We start from the raw sequence: 25938 nt of genomic DNA, 5'->3' as shown, positions 1-25938 counted from the left end.
ACAGCTGGGGATACACCACAGTGCTGGTCCACATCCTCGGAAGCCTGCCACTCTTAGGGTGGCTGGACCTCTCTGCGGCAGCTCAGGCTCCCGGAGACCAAGGTGAGAGCTGTCACTCGTCTCAAAGGATAAGCCTGGAACTGGCATATCATCGCACCTACCAGTGCATATTAGCCAAACCACATGCACAAAGCACAGGCCAGCTCGCACGCCAAGGAAGGAGTGTCAAAGCCTTTGTGGTCATCCTCAACCCAACAAAACCACCAAAATCAGAGCTGCATCGAGGTAGCCATAATGTACTAACTACTAAATGTTGGGAATTTAAAAACTCAGATGAAAAAAATTCATCTGGCTACCTCACATTAGGAGAGAAGGAAAGGACATTCCCACAGCAACAGGTACTCTTAGCCCCTATTACTTAGAGTTTAAGGACGAACCATTAAAAGTCTTAAAAATATTTTAATTCAATAATCCCATCTTTAAGAATTAATATAAAAAAACAAGCAGAAAGGCATATAAAGTTAGGTAAATATATCAAAACACTATAATAGTCACAAAACAGAAGTAATCTACCTTTCTAAAAAGAAATGGATTAAATATAGACAAAAATGTCTTTTAAAAGAAGATTAAGCAATATAATAAAGTTCACATGAACAGTAAATAGGTAATAAAATCCTATACAGTGTGATTGACAGCAACTCTGAAATCTGATGATAAAGATCAATTAGTAGATAATATTATGTGCACTGGCAACTCTATTTGCAGCATGTAGGATGCTAAGTGTATCACGCAAGAATACTGAATGTGAAAGAATAATGCACAGAAGAAACACATATAGAATGCTATCTACTACAGATCTGACTTACTACTAATGCCTCCCAAACTCTATTTTATCTAAGTTTATTTATTTATTTATTTATTTATTTGACAGAGAGAGATCACAAGTAGGCAGAGAGGCAGGCAGAGAGAGTGGGGGAAGAAGGCTCCCTGCTGAGCACAATCCCAGGACCCTGGGATCACGACCTGAGCCGAAGGCAGAGGCTTTAACCCACTGAGCCACCCAGGCATCCCCCAAACTCTTTTTATATGCAGGTTAAAAAAACAGATAGAATGGGGCACCTTAGTGTCTCAAGCTGGTTAAGTGTCTGACTCTTGGTTTCAGCTCAGGTCATAATTGCAGAGTCTCGGGGTCAAGCCCCACATTGGGGTCCTCATTCAGCATGGAGTCTGCTTGAGATTGTCTGCCTCTCCCACTCCCTCTCTCTCTCCCCACTCTTGCTCATGCTCTAAAATAAATAAATAAAATCTTAAAACAAAACAAACCAGGACTCAAGGCTGGCTTAGTTGGAAGAGCCCACTATTCTTGATCTCTGGGTCATGAGTTCAAGCCCCCTGCTGGGGGTAGAGGTTACTAAAATAAACAAATAAATAAAACTTAAAAGATACTTAAAAAAATACAAACTTAAAAAAGATACATACGTGACACAGAGGAGGTCCAGAATGACTTCTTTTTTTTTATTTTGCTGAGAACAGGACAGTATGATGTTTAAGGAGAAAAGAAAGAAATTCCCTCACCAGGAAACAAAAACAAAAACTGTATACAGTAAATCAAATTCCAAATTAGAGAAAATAGCTACAAACAAAAATCCAGAATATAGTGTTGACATAACCTTTCAGATAAACTTGAAAACTAAGACTACTTTTATCACTGTTAAATATACTTTTAAAAAAGACTTCTGCCACAATTTATTCTAATACTATAATTACAATCAGACCAGTAGTAAGGCCTTTCCATTTCCATGCATGTCCTCAATATCGGGGGTGATGTCCACATTATTCCATCATGGAAGGTATGAAGATGACATTCACTGCCAAGACCCATTTAAAGTGCAGTCTTATACAAAAAAGAAAGGGGCAAGTTATAAGGAAACGTGGAGAACCGTCCCCAAATGTAGTTTCTATCATAGGGAGGAAAAAGCAGACTAACCATCCCCAAATGTAGTTTCTATCATAGAGAGGAAAAAGCAGACTAAAAATATCAGCAAACACTTCTGAAACATACCCTAGGCACAAAGCACTATGTTAACCCTAGAGACATAAACAAATTTAAGCTATAGTCCCTGCCTAGCATGTCTCCAGTTTCTGAAACATTATATACACCAAAAGTCAATACAAGTTAGCACTTAGGGAAGTAACATTTGGTGTTTTGGAAAGATGACTTGGCTTCCCCCGTACGAAAGACTGGAGGGGAGAGAGAACGTGGAAGGAAGACTCAAGTTAGAATACCACGTATGTGAGGGTGACACACTACAGGACCACTCCCAAGCCTACCAGACTCATGCCTGCTCTCGCGACAAATATTTTGTAATGCCTCCCCTTTATCTTCCTAAAATGAAATCCATAAATTACATAATCTACAAGTGACATTAACTTCTAAGTGGCATGTGTGTGTGGCCCTAACTATAATGTAAAGCAGAAATTAAAAGGAAACATACCTATTTCAATAATGTCCTGGGGATTACTACACAAGAGGGCAGTAACAAAGCTGTCAGACACTTGTACCAACTTATTATAACAAATAAGTTTGCATTTTTAAAAATAGGATTGGATGCTATTCTGTACAAGACATACAGGAAAATGAAGGGGCAGAGGCACAGATGGACATCACAATAAAACTTGGTGTCAAAAAAAGTAATGACAGACCAGCTTTACCCATATGTTTTATGATACAGAGGAACATCACTTTAACGGAGTCGGTATAACATGTCAGGACAAATTACAGACTGTCAAATGGAGAACATGAGGAAGAATCATATATCTCTGCCAACTTTATCAGCATGTTTCCTTATAAAATATTCACTTAGTCTTAATCTGCTTTCATTGCTCCATTAAAAAAAAAAAAACATATTGGCAGAGAGGACATGTTGGTTAACTACTCATGTGTAGGAAAAGCTGTAAAAGCAAATTTCGAACTACCAACTGATTATTATCAACACTTTTCTTTACATCTGATATTTTAGGGGGAAAAAAGAGGTTACATAAGAACATACAAATATATAAATAGAATCCCTCTGGTTGTGAGAGCTAGAAATGCAGAGGGATTAAACCTGAATTATATGGGCAACCTAAACACCACAAGAGGCACTTGTGGCTGAGGAATGAGTTTCCTAATTGGTGTGTTAACTCATGCTAAGCTCAAAAAATATTTACAAAGTAGCTGTACTTATGGGAAATTATATATAATAAAATTATTTAAAAGAAAACTGTGTTTATGTATAAAGACAAAGTTATATTCTAGGCTCAGATATTTATAATCAGGTTTTTTAATAGCTCAAATGTCCCATGAGAAATCCCAAGTTGGGCAGGATTTGGGCAATTCTTTGTTGTACGGGATGGCCTCTTCTCCCTCCCCCTCCAAGCTCCCTCTCTCCTGTCGGATCAAATGCCCCTAATGAGACAGTACCACATTCCTTTGAAAACCACTTCTGTGGCATTTACAGGTGAATGACTCCTGGGGGCTTATCTATCCCAAGAACTTAAAAGATAAACTCACATTTATCATATTTTATATTGTACAAGACAATGTTTCCATAAAGTCCCACAGATCCACCATTCTTTGTTTCAAGACCTTTAAATTCATTCAACTTCTCAGATTTATAAACATCTCACTCAGAGTGTGTTAAGACTTTAAAGAGGGGAAAAGAGCTTAAAGTATATGGCCCACATTAACATTATGAAAACCTCGAAGACTGGCCTAAAATATCTCAGGAGCTTGAGAAATTTATCAAACTCTGAAATAAAAAATGTTTATTTATGAAGACCAAAGAAAAACCCAAGTCCCTCTGTAAGTGCTTCCTGAAGTTGCCACTGACACAGTTTGCTGTGTTCTTTAGGGAAACAAATGTAGTAATCAAATCTTCAGTGAATTTTATAAATATCAATGTTTTTGTTTTCCAAATTACCACTTATTATGCCCAACAGTATGAACAGCAACTAAACTGATAGCTGATTTTACCAAAGAGCAATACCCGTATATGACTACATTTAATATTTTAGAGCTATTTTAATACACTAAAACCTATACCCAAAACATATCTAAAAATGGTTTAACTGCAAAAAGTTGAAAATTAAGCTAAAAAAAATTTTCTATTAATGCATTTCTTTCCAAAAAAAGGAAATGAGGCAGTTTACAGAAATAAATATCATGCAACAGAATAATAGCCTCTACAATTACAAAAGAATTGTAACCTAAAATAAAAGCACTTCTCATCTATCAAATTAGTAATGCTTTTGTAAAATCATAGTACTTTAAGGGGAATGTTTAACAGTAATTTTGTATATTGTTCTAATCAACAAAGAAAAGAAAAAATAAAAGAGTTAAGAATTAGTAAAGAGAAACAAAATTGTCATTATTTACAGATGATAATCATCTACATATAAAAATGAAAGACAAATCATTAGCATAAGAGCCTCAAACAAGTGGTTATACAATTACTACACAAACACTAATGACATAGTTATATACCAGCAACAATTAGAAAAAGTAATTTAGAAAAAATTTTAATAGCAACAAAAAATAAAATATACCCAGGAATAAATCTGACAAAACAAGGCAAGGATCATAGAGAAAGAATTTAAAAACACTACTAGAATTCAAAAAGAAGAACTAAATCATACTATGTTCATGGATAAACTCAATGTTATCAAGATGTCAATTCAACCCAAAAGAATGTATAAAGTCAGTGCAATTTCAATCAAGATCCAAACAGAGGCCAGTGAGGAACTTGACAACCTGATTCTAAAATCTGCATATGAAAGCAAAGGCCCAAAGACAGCTAGAATATTTGTAAAAAAGAAAAATAAGCTTAAAAGGAACTAGCCCTAAGAAATACAGACAACACTGAAATGATTTTCAGGTGAATTAAGAACTTAAATGTAAAAGGCAAATTTAATAAAATATAGGAGAGATTTCTTCCATAAAACACATAATTATCAGAGGAAATCCTGATCTATTTGACCACACTAAAATTAAGAAATTCTGTCTAAAATATATTACAGAGAAAATAAAAAGACAATACGGATAATATGCAGCTGATAAAGGATTAGTGTCTGGAATATATGAAGAATTCTACAAGTCAATAAGAAAAATGGTCAAAAAATGTGAAGAGACATTTTCCAGGAGAGGAAATATAAAAGACCAATAAACACACAAAAAGATATTTACCCTTATAAATAAAACCACTATGAGAAACAACTTTCCATCACCAAATAGGTAAAATTTACAAATTCTCACAACATCGAATGTTGATCAACAGCCTGCTAACCCGGCTAGCAAGCATCTAACTGACCCTGGAAAACCGTCTGTATCATCTCATGAAACTGAAGATACTCTTTATGACCCACCAACTCCGTTAAGGAGATTCCTGCACAAAAGCATCGGGAAACATGCATGAGAATGCTTGCAGAAAATTATTCATAACAACAAAAAGACCCCATCAGCAGGATAATCAATAAAGTAGCTCTAATATAATCACTTAATAAAATGCCCCCAGGAATGAAAATGAATGAATTACAACCACACTTCGGAAATGCACTGAGAGGAAAAAAGGTAGCTGCAGATGAGTACATATAATATATCATTTTTATTGTCTAGGGATGATAGAACTATTTTCTTCTAGAAGCAGGAGGATAAAACACAAAGTCGAGAGTAGTAGATACTCCAAAGATGATTCCAGTTATCACTGGTGAGTACTTGAAAACCACGAGGCCGGGTGAAAAAAGGATTTCCTACCTAAAGAAATAGCTCTCAGGTTCACTAATTAAAAGAGAAGTATGACGTCATAACCTTCAAAAGACATGAAGAAGGAATTTAAACACCTACTTTATAGGACCTTGTATTTGGTGAAACAGAAATTGTTAAAGTCTCAGTCTGAGAAACTCTGCTATTCTATAAAAAGAAAGGTATTTAACTTGGCATCAGGGATCCTGGAAAGGAAGAGGAGGCTTCTTAAAATGAAACAATTTCATGGTTCGTTTCAGCTATTCCTGTTCTTGAAAGAAAGTTCATCAGAACAAATGGACAGGTCTTCTATTATTACTGCCCACACAGGATACCTTAAGTTTTGAGAAAATAGCTCTGTGTTCTTTCTCCAAGGATTAGACTCTATCACAGCTCTTTCAAACACTCTTCCAAAGCCATGGTCTCCCAAAGAACATTCAAACGCCTATGAGTTCACAAGTCAAGCACCTGGCTCTAAGTTGCTGACCTAATGGTTTAAAATATAGCTCTCCAAGGAGCTGATATGAAGAAACAAAATCCACATTAAAAAGATTCCAGAACAAGGTGGTATGTGAAACTGATCACTGACTGGTGTAGTCTGCATTGTCGTATCACACTTCTAGAATGCAGAAATGAATTTAGAGAGAAGGTAATTCCCTTCCAAAAGAAACTGAAATGATAAAACCCAGAGGACAATGGGATATATTTTAGACATAGGGTGATAGCAAAGGACTCTGAGTAAATAAAGACAATGCCTTTGACTGAGGATAAGAAAAAGAAAAAGAAAAAAAAAAGGACTTCAATTCAAGGATGCCACAATCTTTAGAAAGTAAAAGCCATGCTAGTGAACTCTAAAGGCAAAAGCAGTCCCCACTGAGCAGAGAGCCGGATGCAGGGCTCAACCTAGGGCTCTGAGATCATGACTTGAGCCGAAGGCAGACACTTAACCAACTGAGCCACCCAGCTGCCCCAAACATGAGCGATTCTCTAACCATTGCTAGAGACACCAATCTCTTACGGATTTAAAACACCTGAACAGAAAGAAAAAAGTTCTGCTAAGTAGGTAGGTAGGAAAAGAGTAAGGACACAGATATCATGAAAGTCATCTGCTTCTGAGAACAAGAAGAATATCAGAATTAACTTCCAATTCAAAAAGTATCTCAAATTGAATGGCTTTACTGTAGCCAGATTTCTAACCAAACTCCACACAGGCACCAGGGATGAAACTGCATTTTTACATAAAACAATCAAAAACAAAAAATGAACTAATGCCATAAAGGACAAGACTTTTGTCTTTAAATTTATAACTTTTTTGTTGGAATTCAACCACTACTACTTTTTAAAAATATTTATGTAATGCCACAGTTGTACTTCTAAACATTCTTACCATAATTTAATATAATAACCCATCCACTCAAAACCCATCTTAAAATAAATCTGTTAAAATTCATCCTTTCAATGAAATAAAAGTTCCTATTAAGGGAACTTTATTCACATATTTCTTTTTAAGATTTTATTTATTTATTTGACACAGAAAGAGGAGAGAGAGAGTGAGCACAAGCAGGAGGAGCAGCAGGCAGAGGAGGAAGCAGGCTCCCTGTTGAGCAAGGAGCCCGATGTGGGACTAGATCCCAGGACCCTGGGATCATGACCTGAGCCGAAGGCACTTAATCAACTGAGCCACTCAGATGCCCTTTATTCACCTTCTTAAATAACAAATTTATCATAGGCCTATTTAGTGCTAAATTTTTACAATTTTTAGTAATCCTATTGTCATTATCTGTAAGAAGTGGAATACTTTACGTAATCAAATATGATGCAAGTCCATAATCCCTTATCTCTGTGATTCTACATTCAAAAACCCTAAACAGCAGAGCGTTTTCATAACATCTGACAATAAAACACAAACTGAACTAGTGTGAGGTCATTACAGTCTTCAATCACCCTAAAGTTTGAAAACGTTTCATTGCAGAAATACTAAAGTTTTTGATTGGGGGGTACTGTTGCAGGTGTTAGTGAATACAGACCCACTTTACAAAATGTACTACGATTCCCTAAGTGCCTCGCTCTGAGTTGCAGACCTATATTAGGGGTTTAAAACACAGTTCCTGGGGCACCTGGGAGGCTCAGTGGGTTAAGCGTCTGCCTTCTGCACAGGCCATGATCTCAGGGTCCTGGGATTGAGTCCCACATCGGGCTCTCTGCTCGGCGGAGAGCTTGCTTCCTCCTCTCTCTCTCTCTGCTTGCCTCTCTGCCTACTTGTGATCTCCGTCAAATAAATAAATAAAATCTTTAAATAAATAAACAAAGAAAACACAGTTCCTGACCTCGATGGACACACACTGAAGAAAGACTCCAGAGCAAAACAGAACATCCAAATGACCAAAGAGTGGTACAAACAACAGGCACTGTTTTATCATTTCTGGAATTCTCATATCTAAGACACATCTGGATTTCAAGACAGCTTTGATTCACCCATCACAGCTGAAAGCAAACACACATGCTCACTATCGCCAAGTAAATCAAGACTTAATGGTCCCACAGGGCCCACCGGGGGCAGCAAATTCAGCACCACACAGTGAGGGCACCAGGGGAAAGAAAACTGGGATGTCTCAGAATAAAAGAACTCTGCAAAGGTGGGGTGTGAAGCCTGCACCCCGGGAAGAGAAGGGGGTGTACCCCGTTTCTTCACAGGTCTTTTCCTGAAGACCTAGAGTACGAGGGTCCACAAAGAGCATGTCTGCCGGTTTTTCTAGATCCTCCACAGAAGGTGCTTCAGAAGACCAAAACTTGAGGGAGGAAGGATGCCGCTGTGCGCGGCTGGCAACTATGCCACCACAGCAGACATGGGGATGTGCCAGACCCATCTGCCAAAAGCTGTCCTCCTCTCTGTGAGACACCCCAAGCTGCCCGGCCGCGCTCCATGTTCCAGTCCCCACGGTGTGGACGAGGTGGCCAGGTGACTAAATGCTCTCCAGTGGCAGACGATACAACGATATACGTTGCTTTCAGGTCTGGGTCTTAAGAACGAAGGGGCCCTTAGGTAGCTCACTTGGTGAAGCGTCTGACTCTTGATTTCAGCTCAAGTCATGATCTCAGGGTTCTGAGGTCAAGCCCCGTGCAGGAATCTGCACTGGGCACGGAGCTTGCTTGGGTTTCTCCCTCTCTCTTTCCCTCTGTCCCTTCCCTCCTGTCTCTAAAATTAAAAAGCAAATAAATAATTTAAAAACTTTTAAAAAATTAGGCATCCGCCCTTTAGCAGCGTCCTCTCATCTGGAACACAGAGGTGCCTATCACCCAACTTCACCCACACCACACACATCCTAAGGGACAACAGCCTAAGGGACGGCCGATCATGAAGATTAAAGGACCCTGGGTCCCGGGCTGTCTGTGAGGATCACAGCTACCCTGCTGCCCACCTACCTCAGGACCACCACCTGAGAGAGAAATAAACGTCAGTGTTTTTGAATTACTGTATTTTTGGAGCTCTTTGCTACAGTCCTTACCTAACAATACTTATGAGGAAGCTACACCATGTACGAACCATTCCCTCCCACCAGTCCAGTTTCAAGAACCCTACCTAAAAAGCCAAGTCCCTCTCCTTGGGATAATCTACACCAAATTGCCGTTTCTCAGCCTCATCTGTGTTTTGTGGCCACAGCCTCCCAGAAATAGGAATTCATTCATTCGCGAAAATTTTGAGCCACCTACTCCTATATAAGAGGCAGTATGTTCCCCATGAGGGATACCAAAGTCCACGGGAAAAAGAAAGCAGATGAAACCCTCCCTGGGTGAGGTCCTCCATATAGCACGCTGCTGATCCAGAAGGCAAGCACTAGGTCATCTCTGCCCTGTCTCCCGCACTTTGTGGTGCCTTTCACACAACAGGCACTCAATTAACAAGTAGTTAAGTGAATGAATTAAGAAATCAGTAGGGGCGCCTGGGTGGCTCAGTGAGTTAAAGCCTCTGCCTTCGGCTCAGGTCATGATCCCAGGATCCCGGGATCGAGCTCCACATCGGGCTCTCTGCTCGGCGGGGAGCCTGCCTCTCTATCTACTTGTATCTCTGTCAAATAAATAAATAAAATCTTTAAAAAAAAAAAAGAAATCAGTAGATGAGTCCTCCATGAACTCGGTCAAAGAGGGGAAACAGAGAAAACAGTGTCGTGTCTTTAACATCATGGTCACACCCAATGTTCACAGACCTTTAGAAATGAATGTATCAAACAACTTAATGCCAGCGCTGTGGACAGACAGGAGGCATTAGAAGCCATTAGAAGCCAGCAGTCTTCCTGGCAAAGCTGAAATCTGCCAAGAGTTCTAAAGAACAATTAGAAGGTAGCCAAATAGACCAAAATGAAAAAAAAGTAAGGCATCAAGAAAAGATGTGGCACCCATGCTGGGTGAACGTGTCCACAACGACGGCGACCAGAGCGTTGTTCCTTCCGGGCCTGCGATGAACACAACTAGCACTCCTCAGAATCCACGGCTTCCCTTAAGTAAGCCTCCAACTAAATTCTTTCTCTAGCGTTTGCATCACCCCACTTGCCTACTGTGAACTGCTGTTCGGATTTAACTTTCATTCTTAATCTAAAAATCAGGACTTCCTGGACTCATTCTGAAACATTCTCTATCATGCAGTCAAGGAATCTCAAGGTTGACAGGAATCAGAAAGGTCACTGGATCAATGTTCTGGGAAGACACCCTGAGCAGCTAGCATCAGATCTCCTGGGCAGTCGCACGGGATTTTTATCCTTCTCCTGTGGTACGTCCAGCTTGGCCTCCACGTGTATTTGTTGACGCACCCTTTCCCCACCACCCCCCACCCCCCGCTAGACTGCACGCTCTCCATGCGGCATCTCGTATTCCTTCCGGCCTCAGTAATCAAGGGCTTGGCACAAAACCATCTTTCACCCAACCCCACCAGCTCTGGCAGCCCCTGTCAGGTCCCATCTGCTTGTTTCTGGGCACAGCCCTGTTGATCTTTTCAATAAAGGTGAGATGATGCACCTTCTTTCCCAGGACCCACAGCCATCCCCACAGGTGGAGCTACCTTCCTGTTCTAATGCCAGTAATGCCACATGACTTCTTTTTTTGCCTCCATTTCTATTTTGGATTAGGGCTCAATCCTCTAAGCATTTAAAAAAAAGGGAGGGGTGCCTGAGTGGCTCAGTGGGTTAAAGCCTCTGCCTTCGGCTCAGGTCATGATCCCAGAGTCCAGGGATCGAGCCCCGCATCGGGTTCCCTGCTCAGCGGGGAGCCTGCTTCCCTTCCCCTCTCTCTCTGCCTGCCTGGTTCTCTGCCTACTTATGTCTCTGTCAAATGAATAAACAAAATCTTTAAAAAATAAAATAGAATAAAAATCTTAAAAAGGAACAGGTTCCAAATAAACCATCCCATTTGTGGGGTGCAGAATGTCCACATCTCAGAAACTGTCGGATGTTTCCTGGCAGATGTTTTAGGCCTGGAATCTTCGATGGCCTTTCCAGTTCCATCTTTTGTTCCTCTGACAAGGTTACTGTGCTTCCTTGAGACTTCCTGTTTGAATAGCCACACACTTGGGTGTTCAAACTCCCATGTGTTCATTATTCACCATAAAAGGGACCTGAGGAAGTAACCAAGCAGTTGAACACAAAATGATGTATGAACAAAAACAGCTGTGTGTTAGCAGGATGGACAAAAAGACAGCAGGGATCTAGGCACTGCTGTGAATTTCAAAAACAAGGTCTATTTAGTCAGGCATGGTTAAAAGTCTGCTGATTCAGAGCATTAGTGACCCGTTTCATAATTTAAAATCACTAGAGATGTGAAGAAGTCTGTTTTCAGTTACTACTTCCAGAGTGCCCCCCCACGTCCGCTGCCACCACCCTTCCCAACACTCTCTCTCTCATGGGAACGAAGCTGCCTCTCCTTTCTCTCACAGAAATGGCAATATCAACTCAAAATATTTCAGGCAAAAAAATAAATACCCATTTTATTTCCCAAACCAAAAAGCAGATCCTCCCCCACTTCTCCAGGGACCTTCCTATAAAAACACAGGAAAGCACAGATATAGGTACACAGAGGAAAACACAAACAGCGCCACAGAAAACAAGCCTACATTCTCCAAACATCTGGAAAGTATGTTAATTTCCAGAATCAGTCCATCTTTTGGTACCCTGAATACACCATCTGTATCTTGTGCCAGGATATAAGAGCTTTAAAGTGGACATAAGTTTAAGACCCAAACTTTGTTAGAATGGCCATAAAACTAAATGACCCCCAGATCCACCAGGAGTTGATGCTCACTTATTTCTTGGCATGTAGCAAGAATGCTGAAAACAGCAGTAAACAAACTGGCTTGAGCCTCTAAAGCAATCCTGATAAAGTAAACAAATTTTATTACAGCTGTATTGCAGATGTTCCCAGAAACTTTCATAATCTAGCAGAGTTCTACAAATTTGGTCTTCAGCAGAAGTTCTATCCCATGAACTTATCTAAAATATTCGCTCTAAATTCAAAACTCTGTAGAACCACTCTAAAAGTTACTCCTAGACACTCAACCCCAAAGAACATGACCATTTTCCCATAAAAGACAATCATGTGACCCAAGCAACTGAAGTACACAATTGCTCTTTTGGTTTCCAACTGCCCTCTCCCCTCACTCCACCCAGCCACACCCACTCTCCCTCCAAAGATACTCATCTCTACCAGATCATGATCTGGCATTAAAATAGCAATAATCTAAAAATTCAGTGACACCGAAACACCAGAGGTCAGCAGTCCTATCAGAATAAGTTCCGTGACAAGCGGAGCCACTGGGGGAGGAGTCACAGCCGGAAGTGCAGACAGACAAACTGCTACAGCACATCTAGATCCAATCATGTTACATTGCCAAGTTACTCTCCTTTAGTCTTCGGTAGTTTTTGACAATAAAATGATCTCTGATCTTGAGAACATCTGCGCAGGCTAGTCTTCCTTCTCATCAGGATTTGTGCTGCCAGAGTGGGAAAGTACCACTTTCCAGTCCCGCCAAAGAACAGAAAGCCCTTACAGTAAGAGCTGTTCAACCCATCATCATCTAGATATCACTACCCCTTCTTCAAAAACAGTAAAGCTCGTCTCTTGGAAATAGAATCCTTTCACTGTCCTTGAAGAAAATTGATGGAAAATCTTTGAGGAAAATCCTTAGGCTTCTGTGTTTTACCAAATGGCAAAAAAAGAGGGGGTGCATTTTAAACCCAACATTCACCCTTCAAAGCTAGCAACAGGTACCATCCCCGCAACTGCCCATAAGAAAGGAGCATGCACATTTAAGATGAAAGTCTTTTTTTTTTTTTTCTTAAGATTGTATTTATTTGACAGACAGAGATCACAAGTAGACAGAGAGGAAGGCGAGAAAGAGGAGGAAGCAGGCTCCCTGAGGAGCAGAGAGCCCGACGCGGGGCTCGATCCCTCTGGGATCATGACCTGAGCCGAAGGCAGAGGCTTTAACCCACTGAGCCACCCAGGCGCCCCAGGAGCGTGCACATTTAATACTGGTTAGTCGCTAGGGTGTGATGATGTAACCACATGTATTATAGAAAACACAATGTGTGCTGAGCAGGTCCATAAAAGAAGTAGAAAAGGTAAGACTACGGTTCAGTAATACTTAAAATGCAACCAGTCAACTCACACCTGTAAAGAAAAACCAATCCTAGAATTTCCAGTTCAAGAAGTGGAGACAGTATGCGGCGAGTGAGCAGCACAACATGCAAAATCTAAGTGGGAACTATGACCTCGCTTTCAGCGATCAAGCAAAAAATAAATAAATAAATAAAAAGTAGGTATCTAAGAATCACCTGACTGACCTTAGCTCAGCATGCTCTGGGGAAACTAAGAAGATATAAACTGAATAAAGGATAGACACACAGAGAAGATATATGAATTCAGTAAACAGTTACAGATTTACAAATTACCACGTACAGAAATCAAGGGGAAGGGAGTCACTTCTGGACCTGAAAGTGTTCTCGTAGGGCCACAGTAGTCATGTATCAATCATTCCATGAAAGGGTTGTTAGACCTATTTAGCTGGCAAACTTGAACAACAAAAAAGCCACCATGCAGGGCGCCTGGGTGGCTCAGTCAGTTAAGCGTCTGCCTTCAGCTCAGGCCCTGATCTCAGAGTCCTGGGATCAAGCCCCACATCGGGCTCCCTGCTCAGCAAGGAGTCTGCTTCTCCGTCTGCCCTTCCCCCCAGCTCGTGCTCTCTCTCGCAAATAAAATCTTTTAAAAAAGAAGAAGAAGCAGAAGAAGCAGAAGCAGCAACAGCCACCATGTTAAGAGTTAGAATTCACTTGGAGCAGAATGGAAATGAAATCCAACTTGGAGATGGACCTGGCAGCTTTATCTTTAAGGATGTCAGATAAAGTAAGCAACTGAACTAAATTCAGCAGTTCTCAACAACCAGAAGAGAGTCATGGATAAGGTAGAAAGGAGATAAGGTGGCACTCCCCTGACCACCCTTCAGGAAGTGCGGTATACGGTACACTTTTCCTATCAGCAGACACTGACAAAAGCCAGGATCTCATTCTGAAATTCAATAAATTCCTCAGAAATTCCTAGAAGCATGAACAGCTAATTATAAAACTAGTATAAGTACCCCAAACCTGAGATTCTTCCATTGCCAACAATCCTCTGTTCCTCACAAACAAGTGCAAAGCCCTATAAAAGCAGCAACCCGAATCCAAAGCCCCTCGAGCAGAGGTCTCTCAGAGAAACCTTTAGTTCAGTCCATTTCCATGTCACCCCTCAATTAAAGGTCTTTTTATAGTTCTCTATCACTCAAGGGGCCTTTTCTAAAACGATAGACCGGGAAGAGCATAACCTACCCACAACAAGTCTAGATTCTCACCTAAACTCAGCGTGTGACTTCTCTGAGAGCAGAGTCGTCTTCCGTGATTAGTGATTACTCCAGAGGGGGGCAATAATAGTTCTCGACTGTTTTTGAGGATTCAAGAAGGTACACGGAGCACTCTCCATGAAAGGGGATTTACTTTCTTTCCCCCTAATTTTCAGGATCCTCGTCTTCTCGGAACCCATGATGCATGCCTCCACGACTCCATTGAAAACAAACAATGCCTTCACCATTATCTAGTTACTCTTAGATCTTTAGTTAAACAACTCACCCTTCCCGCAAAGCCCTCCATTCCCATCCACTTTCTCGTCAGGACCTAAGAGGCTCTTCCTGGCTAACTTCAATCTACACTCTTCAAAGTGTCACATGTATTCCCTCTGCACTTAGAAGAGTTTCAACTGAATTATTTTTATTGTGCCTATAAGCTCCCATTGATTCCCTCTGCATGATTATGTCTGTCTCATCTCTTCAAACACATTACAAATTACCTGAAGATAGTGTTTCAATCTCTGTTGTTACCCACACATCGCCTATTACAACAGCCATAAATGAAGAATTTCCCCACCAAGGTCACCTTATTTACAGAAGACCTTTGTCCACTAACTAATTAGATTTACAATCCAATAAAATCTCATTTTAGCTGGTAGCTCTTTTCATTTGGAAATACTTCACAAAATGTCATAAACTTCTCTAAGAAAGCCACATAATTCAAGCTTCACCTACTATTCTAGAAGGCTCAATAAGAGGAAGCCACGAGTCAGAACACGTCAAAGGAAAGAAGATGGGGTCTTCACATTGCAAGTAATTTATGGAACATTGAGATTTCACCACAGAAATTAAATAGTAAGTTATGTAAAAAGCAGATATTGTAGCCAAAGCACAAGCCTTGTAGACACTCTTCAGGGGTTCTCGAAACCTGCAACAAAACACGCAAACTTAGGGTTTGACACTTCAAACCACAAAAGCACCAACCAAAACCACTACTAGGGTAGAGGTAGGGGACGGTGGTCTTCCTGGACCGTCTCCCACACTCCACTTCCGGAGATCTTCCACGCAGCTCACCCGAATGCTGTTCTGAAAGCATTCGGCAGGTCCTTCAATTAAAACCCTTTGTCCACTCGACCAAGAGACATCTGTTAACACCTATCAATGCCAGTGACTGCTGGTACGGAACACAGTGAGAGAAACAGATCTTATATGACTGAGCCTCCGATTCTGTGCTCTACCATTTGAAGCCAAAATCATACCAGAAACAAACAAAATTACTCATGTATTATTTTGGATAACTGATAAGGTTTTTTTTTTTTAATTCAAGGAATAATTAACACACAATGAAGTACACAAATACCAAATGTACAGCTCTGAACTTGTACATAGCTGTATGCCTCTGTAACCTACCCCCAAATCAAGACACAGAACATAAAGCCAGAACTAGAAAGGAGCTAAAGGACTGGTCAGGAACGGTTCTCTCTGAAAACACTGACAGGCACGTGGGTAGTCACTGTTATAGAGAATCATTTTGGTTAGCAGAAACCTTCATGTACTTTGTGATTTATCATCACAAAACAAAATGCACTGAGTCCGTAACTCTATACAAGACCATTTCTATTTTTTATTTTAAGAACTTTAAAAAAATGTGAAGGAGGCTGATTCTGGATTAATATTTCCAAGAACTTTCAGAACAAAAAGGGGTGCCTGGGTGGCTCAGTGGGTTAAGCCTCTGCCTTGGGCTCAGGACACGATCTCAGGGTCCTGGGATCGAGCCCCGCTCAGCGGGGAGCCTGCTTCCTCCTCTCTCTCTGCGCCTGCCTCTCTGCCTACTTGTGATCTCTGTCTTTCTCTCTCTCTCTGCCAAATAAATAAATAAAATATTTACAAAAAAAAAAAAGATAAAATAACAAAAATCCAAAGACGATGATATAACAAAAATTCCACGTTTGCCTTCAATATAACAGGAAGCAGCCACACAGTTGGAAACAAAGAGTAAAAGAAGGGAACCCAGGGACTATAACTCCTCAAGTTTTAAAGAAATCATGTAAATCCCCTAATTCATCTCCGAGCCTTGCCACAGGGTTCCCCTCCCACAAGAGATCTGAGAGCCCCATTGTCTGAGAAAGAGATAAGACTGCTTTATTTTATTTCATGAATATGTAGCTTCATAGGGCACCAGGCTGACTGGGCCCAGTTATTTTAGGATGGCCTCCTGGAAGAGCCCATGGAAAGAAAAGCAGATGTACTTAATCAGTGTCCCCACAGTCTGGCACAATACTCTAAAACCTCAGAGACATTTCTATAAATGCATTTTCTGGTAACCCCTTTTAGCAAGCTATCAATTTTAGGCCCTAATGAGCAAATACCTAATTTTATCATTTTATAAGAAAGGAGATGCTTGCAAATCCTATCAAGGCCCTCTTACAAATCTAAAAGCAAGCAACTTGGGCCAGATAATAGAACCAGCACACACAAAGGAACTTTTACCCTTTGGAACTGACAATTTAAGATAAGGGTCAGATTGATTCCTTATTTTTAAAAATCTTCTCAGGAATTTTGGGCAGTAAAAATAAATAAACAGCCCTGCTCTGAGCTTTGACACTTTTCCCTGAAATTCAAACAGAACAGTGGTAGAGCTGCCAATTAAGTGCAGCTGGAGACAAGGGGAAGTAAGGAAGCATCTGCCGGTTCCGTCCCCGTTAACTCCAGGCAAGGAAGCGACAACTGTCCACCAGCTAACGACTATAACGTGGACCCTCGCTAGCCCGCCGGGAAGGGTCCCTCAGTAGCTCTGTCTTCTAACTGTACCCCAATGAGTCAAACAAACTAGAAATGATGCCACGCACAATAACCATAGAAAATATGTCGCTCTAACTTCTCCCCACAACTGCCCTTTAAGAGATCCTTGAAGCGGGTATTTCAATAATAGATGTGAGCACAGGTTTTAAAGTAAAAGATTTCGGTCCATTTCTGAAGAAAACACACACGATATTAACATTAAGTTTTCCAAAATTCATTGTCACTACGAAATTCAAATCTGAGAAGATCGCTTCCTCACATAAATTATCTATATGACTTCAAATCACATAAAAGTATATTTTTTTACCCAAAAAAGGACATTCACAGATCTTTCAATTCCATGTCAGTTCCACATAACTCAGTTCTTTTTTTTTTAAAGCTCTAGAAACCAAAGAACTATGCACCACATTTAATATTAGCTATTACAGGAGCATATGTGTCAAGAAAATAGAAAGATGAAGCTGATAAAAATAAACACAAACCCCAAAGAATTGCGGAGGAGAATTTAAAGTAACAAGCAGGGCCACCTGGGTGGCTCAGTGGGTTAAGCTTCTGCCTTCGGCTCGGGTTGTGGTCTCAGGGTCCTGGGATCAAACCTCACATCAGGCTCTCTGCTCAGCAGGGAACCAGCTTCCCCTCTCTCTCTGCCTGCCTCTCCGCCTACTTGTGATCCCTTGTCTATCAAATAGATAACTAAAATCTTTAAAAAAAAAAAAAAAGTGACAAGCAGTGTTTGGGGAGTTCTTATAATTCAGGCATTCATGTATTCACTCACTCTACATATATTCATGGAACACCATGCCAGGTTCAGTGCTAAGCACTGGAAATATAAAGACTCTAGCCTCCATCGAAATTATAAGTGAATGTCCTCTATGCTCACACCTTTCACTTACAACTTATTTTATAAGACTGAATGCATTGGTGTAGGGCAGAAGTCACAAACTGTGTGCTGCAGAGGCCCAGAGAGTACATATTTTAGGCTTCGAGGGACAAGACATAACAGTATCTGTTGCAATAACTCAACCCCTTTGTAGCACAGAAACAGCCATAGACAATAGGTTAATAGATGCATTCACTGTGTTCCAATGGAACTTCGTGGATACCAAAATTTGAATTTCATATTATTTCACATGTCACAAAATTTCATTCTTCTTCCGATTGTTGAATGAAAAATCTAAAAATATTTGCATGGTGCACACAAAAACAGGTGGCCACCCTGGGCTGATTTGGCCAGTAGGCTATAAACTTGCCTGCATCCCATTGTCTAGAGATGTAAGTCTCCACACCTAGGCCACAAGTTCCAGGAGGTCACAGCAATGTCCAATGAATCACTACGCATCCGGGAATCAGTATGGTGCTGAGGAATGGCAACCAATTAACTAATGTTGGTTACACTGAACTGAATTAAAAGACCAAGTCCCTGACCCTGGCTTCAAAGACTTCATGGTCAAGTGGTAACAGACAAATCAAGAAACATATAATAGCACTGATACGCACTGTGGTAGATACCTACAGGGTGCTGAGTGAGACACCTAATCCACACCTGGGAGAAGGATGGAAAGGAGAGAAGACCGAGAAACTGGGGCGAAATTTCCTGAAGGGGGTGACACCTGGAAGAAGAGTTCCAGACTAAAGAAGCAGCCCTTTGAGCGTGTAAGATGACAAGAGATCATTCTAGAAGTTAAAACAACAGTCCAGATCTTAAAGTACCTTGTATACCATGCCAAGGAGTCTGGACTTTATCCTAAAGGTTTGAGGAACCACAGAAGAATTTTAGCTGGGAAATATCATCAGATTTGCATTTTAGAACCATCCCTCAGTCCAAAGTGTGGCTGCCTGTACAGAAAGGGCAAAAATTGTGGCAGAAAGGCCACCAGGTAGTTAGAAAGTTGTTGCAGTAATTCAAGTGACATTCAATGGAAAGCTACAATAAGGTATAGTTAAAGGAGAGGATTCAAGACACACAGTGGCTAAATACAGGAGGTCAGAGTGGCATCTGGGACAGACTGTAGTAAGGATGGGTGGGAAAGGAAGCGGTGAAGTTACAGTTGTCCAGCACTGACCTGCCTCCAGCAGTGGATCCTATCTGCTCTCCAGAGTAATCTTACTGATGAGAGCCTATCAAGCCTCTTTATCTTTTATGAGAGGCCTGGCAAAAAACTGGTCTAGAGCCTCAGGATTAAAACTGAAGAGCATTCATTGAGATATGATGTTGAGTTCGGTAAGACAGTGAAGAATGAATATAGTTTTGGACATGGCCTCTGGACACCTCAAACTGACCATGTCCAACAAGTCCTTAGGACCGGACTAAGAGCTGGTCTCGAGATACGAGTTTAGAATTTATTAATTTGTAAACAGTAAATAATGCTTTGAGACTAAGAGGAATTTACTCAAGGAGAGTGAGTCCCATGAAAAAGAAAGGAATCCAAAAATACAAGTGAAAAATAACAGAGGGGAAAGGTGAAAAATCGAGGGAGTCTGGTATCTCTGAATCAGTGTGTACGTGAACTTGTGTTTTAAAGCTGGTCTGGAATAAACTAGTCATTCCTTTGAGAGATCTGTTAACAAAGCTAAGAGCTGCTGGGGCTAAGGCAACAGACGAAGGAGTCAAAACCCTCCCTCCACTGGGACTTCTGGCAAATCACCACCTCAGGATCTTCATCTTTGCCTTCACTGAGTTGTGGAAGCCTGATCAGTGATAAACTGAAAGTTTCATAAAGTGTAAAATATTATAAAAGCACTCCTGATTTACTGTCATTAGAACAGTGTGAAAATTCCATCCAGGAGCGTAAATTTCTGAAGACGCAACCTTCTACCTTCCACCTTTCTATCAGGTATTGTGGCTATGTATTTAGTAGGTATTTGAAAAATGTTTACCGAATATTTGGCAGTAACATGAGAATGTATGCATGGGGGTAAGGAGCACAGAGCAAAAGGCATATCCAACTTCCTAAAAGGATTTAGAACTGAAATCATCAAACTAACCCTCCCACAACTGTGGCCAGTGACAAAAGAATGGGGGGTGCTCATAGTCCCAACTTCTCTCCCAATGCGTAAATTGTTCCTCTGAATGCTTTAGAAACATGGAGAAGATATTTACAGAAAAAGCTGTGAACTGTAGAAAAGGAAAACAGCCAACAGCAACTTTATAGAACTGTGTTCAACTACCGCTGGCCATTAAGTAAGAGCTCCCTAACTTCTCAAGTTGGAACCTGCAACATGTAAATCAAGCCTTTGTGAGACGAACTAAAATAGTGTCCCCTCAGGGTGTGCAAATACCACAGTGAAGTCACCAGAGTGAACTATTCCCTGACACAGTCGGAACCTACCTTGCAGAGGCTGCCCTGTGGAAAAAAATTTTGTTTGTTTCATTTTACATATACACTGAAAGGAAGAAGCGGAATAAAATGCAATATCCTCATGTATCAATTATCTTGATTTAGACACACAAAAAGGATAGATGTGGCTAAAAAGAATCATTTAATCACTGTTTGCTCTTAAAGCATACAGAGAGGCGTTGGAAACAAATCTGGTCTTGGTGTAAATTTTAGGAGTTCCATGAATTTTGATTGAGTTGGTTTATAAGCACTTTCTTCCTTAATCTAATTGTTTTCAGAAAGGGGGAGTGCTACCTTCCTCGAAGATCCAGACCAAGCCTGCCAAGTTCCCACCCGCAATAACTACCAGGTTAATTAAAAAGGCTGTTTCATAAAATGCAAATCCTCAGCTACAATCCTACTATCAACTATCCTGCTGATACTAATAAAAAAGTTATTATGACTTATTCTTTAACACAAAAGCCAAACTTTTAAACAGCAGTTGAATAATCCATACAGAAGTTAGGAAAGAAGATCCAGAAGTTGAGTGCAAAATAAGACTGTTTTTTAGAACAGGGTGCCTGGCTGAGATTTCTCTCCACAAGAAAGAAAATGCAATTCCTGTTCCCATAGCAACCTGAACTGATTCTATCTGAGGATACATTGCACCCTGGATTACTGTATATGGTGCTTAAGACATGGCTGCTCTCAGAATCAACACTGACTCTCCTGGCTTCTGTGCAAGTGATGGTAATGGTACAATCAATGATCTAATTTGTCCTTACCATCATTTAAAATCTTACTGACCACTCCCCCCAAATGGTAGCAGTTAAAATGATAACATAATTTTACATATACATGTGTATGCGTGAAAAGTTTCTGGAAGGCTGCATGAGGAATTGTGAATGGTGCTCTCTTCCAAACTAGCAAATGAAGAGGAAGATTCCCTAGTCATTATACACAACTGTTTTAATTCACCATGTTGTGTTTTATTTTTACAGTAAAAAAAAAATGACCTACAGTTAATGCCAAAACATGTATGTTTCTTGTAACAACGTTAAGTGCAGTCTGACTTCGCTTATTTTAAAGTTTACTGTATTTAAAGTTCAAAATCAAAAGGGAGGGGAGAAAAGTGTTGGCTAGCCCTGCTTCTTTCACACTGCTCACTTGGGAGTTTCACAGGCTCTAAGGGCAGGGCACAATATGCATCACTTGCTTAAGGGTATGTGAAATTTGAACTGGATGGGAGATTTAATAGATGCACAAACAGTCATGGTACTTGAATTCATGGGAAACAGCAAGCTAGAGCCCACAGAGTAACTGAAATTAAGGGCTGAATACGCTGATCATTAAAACACACAATGATACATAAAGCCCTGCCTATACTTTATAGATCATAACCAGCATGTATACATACATCCCTGTCATTAAAAAAGAAGCAAGGGAAACTTCGGGGGCTGGGCGGGGGAGGAGATACTGGGAGAGGGAGAGAGAGATTGAGACATCGCCCCCACAACACACGTGTCCCTCCCCTTTTCCACCTTCTCCACCACACACAACTTCCTCTGGGACATCATTTCAGATCCAAGAAAAAGTACAATAAGTTCTAGTCAGGTTTTTAGAAATTGTCTGTCTTAAAAGTCTCAAGTAAATGTTCTCACAGTTAATCACAATACTTATATGGAGACTATTTTAAATAACTTTTTTTAAACCCATAGTTTTATGAACTTCATTTACCACGAATATTACCAAAAACTGAAGAAGACATTTTCAACAAAAACAAGTCCAAGCATATAACATTTTTTAGAGCACAAAGTCATGTAAGAGTCCTAACTAGATGGCCTCTTGAGATTTCTTTAGACCTTTAATCACCATGATCCATAATTAATATATCTGCTCCCCACCAGTAACAACCTAACTTGACTGTTACTGTCTTATATACCACATTACCTTTACCTTTGTAACACAGAAATAATCTGAGTGATCTACCTACTTCTGCAATCACCTAAAGTAACCTTTTGCTACACAGTGCCCACAGCAGAAAACTCAGAATGCCGAGATTGACAGCCTGACCTTTACCTAAGTAACAGATTCTTATTCAGAAATTTCCAGTTGAATCCCAGGCACTTTGAGGCAGTGAGCAAATGCTTCCACTTTGAAATTTTTAGTATTTGAAAACAGATAAAACTTTGTGGGCATTCAAAATTCAACACAGAAACTTTAATAAATTTCCACAAAAATAACTGAATATAAATTTTAAAAATAATTTTGACCAAGTTTAAAAATATAACACCTAAGAGTATTTAGCTGTCTAAAGAGTTAAAGAGTATTCCCATGAAGACTTAGAAGATCCCAGGTCTCTTGCTGTGTCTTAGAAAAGCACCTGTTCCAACACACTGCTGGTTCTATGCATTTCCGATACCCTTAAAACACTGAAGTACAGTTCACTTCTTCCATCTCTGAAAAACGGGTGCCTCAGAGTTTCACTGTCTGAACTTATTTTCCAAAAGTTCACTTTTCTGATAACTTGTCTAGAAATAAATGGTATTCCAAAGGTGCTAGAAACTGCTTTTCTACAACTTACTCCACACACAGTAGTTTAACTACTTTTCAAAGTACTTTGGGTAAGTTATATTCCTTCTCTGGAATCTTGATACTTACGTAAAGTTTAATGTACCAGAGAGCAGTGGAAAGAAAAAATGCAAAACCATGACCAAAAGAACTATTTGCCTATAAAACATTCCTTTCAAAGGCCCTCAAATAATATTCGCCTTACAGAATGATCTGGCTTTGAAGAATGGCTTGGGCCCTATGTTCTCTCTGGAAGTTCCTTACCATCAGCTACCAGGGAAATCAATTCTTTCAATGAAGGGGACTGCAGTTCTACAAAGCAGATGCCAGTTTATCACGCATATTTTAACTCTGTTAAACACAATAATGAATTATTCTGCTTGTTTATATATTTCAGTGATGAAGAAAAACCTGCTTAGACCAAACATGATTTTTGATACCTTAGGATAAACATGTCCATCCTCATCCACCACCTGGCAACAAAGTTCTCTATACATCCTTTTCCTGATTTCTAAAAGGTCATTCATACATGTTTCTACACTGGCTTTGAATCAAAGGAAAAGGAAAGACAGGAGAGCCTTTTCACTCAGGACCAAAGTGCAGCCAGAAATTAAAGTGGATGCACACTTTCTTTTGTTTTCTCTGTTCCAGGAGTAGCGGTGAAATAACTTTGTGGCCCTTCATTAACGCTGAACAACTCAAAAGAAGAGTAACTTTAAAAAGTGAATTTCTGTTTTAATTACACATAGGCCACACCGGTAGTAAAAGCATTGGCTTCCCTCAAATTCCCTTCACTAGAGACCCTCTGCTCTCTGGCTTATTCAACAGAGCAAACAGCAATCACGCTCAATCCTGGAGAGAGGGGGGCATTTAAACAAGATCAAAGTGCTGAAGGTAGACCGTTCTATCTCTGATCCAAGAACGCTCCGTGGTGGCCCTGCGAGGAGGGAGAAAAGCGAGAACAGGGGTTTCTGATTAACACTTCCCCAAAAAAGGGACAAAAAACAGCCGAAAGGGCGAATCATCAAGGGAGTGAAAATCTGGGTAAGTTAGAAAGAACAGAAAAGCAAACAGATGCTAGCGCAAGGTATCCTGGCCCTCGCGGAATGTGAAGTGCCAGATCTAGTTTAGAAGTCGGAGAAGGGAGGCTCTGTGTGGCCCCTGCAGGGGAGCAGAGAGCCAGCGCCGGGCTGTTCGCGCCCCGCAGGCTGGGCCAGGAGGTGAAGGCGGCCGGGGAGCTGGGCGGCTGGCGAGCAGTAGCAGGAACAGGGCTGTCACCGCTTACCCAGGTGCAGCGTGAGGTTGATGGAGTTGGGGTACTGCACCCCGGCCAGCATGGTCTGGCTCTGCCACCAGGTGGTGTCGGCCTGGTTGTTGTAGTCGGTCAAGAAGGCTGCCCCGTGCTGCAGGTGGGACTGCCCGGCGTCGCACAGGTGACAGGACTTGGTGACCCCGGTCACCCCGGTCTGCACACAGTACTCCTCGGGCGGAGTCCCGCACGTGTTGGTGGCCACCACGGTCACGTTGAAGGCGGCGTTGACGAACTCGGGCATGCAGCGCTGCGATCGCCCGCCCTCGTCCGTGCACTCGTCCATGGCTGCCCGGGCGCAGCCGGCCGCAGCGGCCGCCAGCACCGCCAACACCGGCCAGAGCCGCCCCCGGGGCCGCAGCGCCGGCGCGGCCCGCTCGCTGCCCTTCATCCCGCCGCCCGCGCGCTGGGCCACGCCGAAGGCAAGGGCGCGGGCGCGTTCCTCTCGCCCGGCGGTGTCCCGGGGAGGCCGCTCCGCGGGCTGAGCCTCGGGGCCCAGGGGCCGGACTCTCGGGGCGGGTGGTGGCGGCGGCTCAGACTGGAGAGACGGGCCAGTGGGCGCCGCTGGCGAGGACCGCACGGCTCGCTGGCCACGGCCCGGCTCGCCGCCTCCGCGCCTCCCTTACCCACCCGGGACACAGCCCGCACTCGGCGCCGACCCCCGACTTCCGAGCGCGGGCCCGAGAGCGCGCCCCCGGGGAGGAAGGAGCAGGGGGTGGGGTCGGCAGGGTGGGGTGGGGTCTGGCGGAGGGGAAAGCCCAACCCCCGCCTCCTCTCAACAGCTCCCGCGGCCCCCGTAGCGGGTCCCCCGCCCTCCTCGTGCCTCGGACTGCGCGTCCGCCCGGGCAGCTCGCGGCGGCGGCGGCGGGGGCGGCGGCATCTCGCGCTCCGGCCCGCGGCGCGGGATCGGCGGGGGAGGGGCCTTGGAGGGGCGCGAGGGTGGGCGGGGAGCGAGGGGAGGGGAGGGGGGAAGGGGAGGGAGAGCGAGGAATGGGAGGGGGAAGGGGAGGCGGAGAGAGAGCGGGGGAGGGGGGAGGAGGGGAAAGGAGGGGCGGCGGGGCGGTGCATGCCGGGACGGAAGGGGAGGCCGAGGAGAGCCGGCGCCCTGCGGGAGTTGGACGTCAGGGTCGGCCTGCTCTGCGTCGCCGGAGAGCCCGGCTGGGGGAAGGGGTAGTGGAGGGAGCCTTAAGGGGGGGACGCCGGGCCGGGGAGGTAACTTGGAATCCGCCTTTGGGCCGCGCGCCAACTCGGGCCGCGGCGGCGCAGATCTCCGCCGCGCCAGGTGTCGGTCGTGGCG

At 42.4% G+C, this 25938-nt stretch overlaps 1 protein-coding gene across 1 annotated transcript in view; it reads right to left on the bottom strand.

Moving 5' to 3' along the window:
* LAMC1 (laminin subunit gamma 1) overlaps nt 1–25551 on the bottom strand; it is a 124040-nt gene extending 98489 nt beyond the window's left edge. The window contains exon 1 of the mRNA XM_004767975.3: nt 24618–25551. Coding sequence (XP_004768032.3) covers nt 24618–25032 — 415 coding nt within the window. The 5' untranslated portion in view covers nt 25033–25551. The remainder of the gene's footprint in view (nt 1–24617) is intronic.
* Nucleotides 25552–25938: the final 387 nt, after the last annotated feature.

This window comes from Mustela putorius, unplaced genomic scaffold (assembly GCF_011764305.1).
Source record: "Mustela putorius furo isolate JIRA1106 unplaced genomic scaffold, ASM1176430v1.1 tig00537335_pilon_pilon_pilon, whole genome shotgun sequence".
NCBI lineage: Eukaryota > Metazoa > Chordata > Mammalia > Carnivora > Mustelidae > Mustela > Mustela putorius.
Note: the sequence above shows the minus strand (reverse complement) of the source record. Positions and strands in the feature narration are given on the sequence as shown.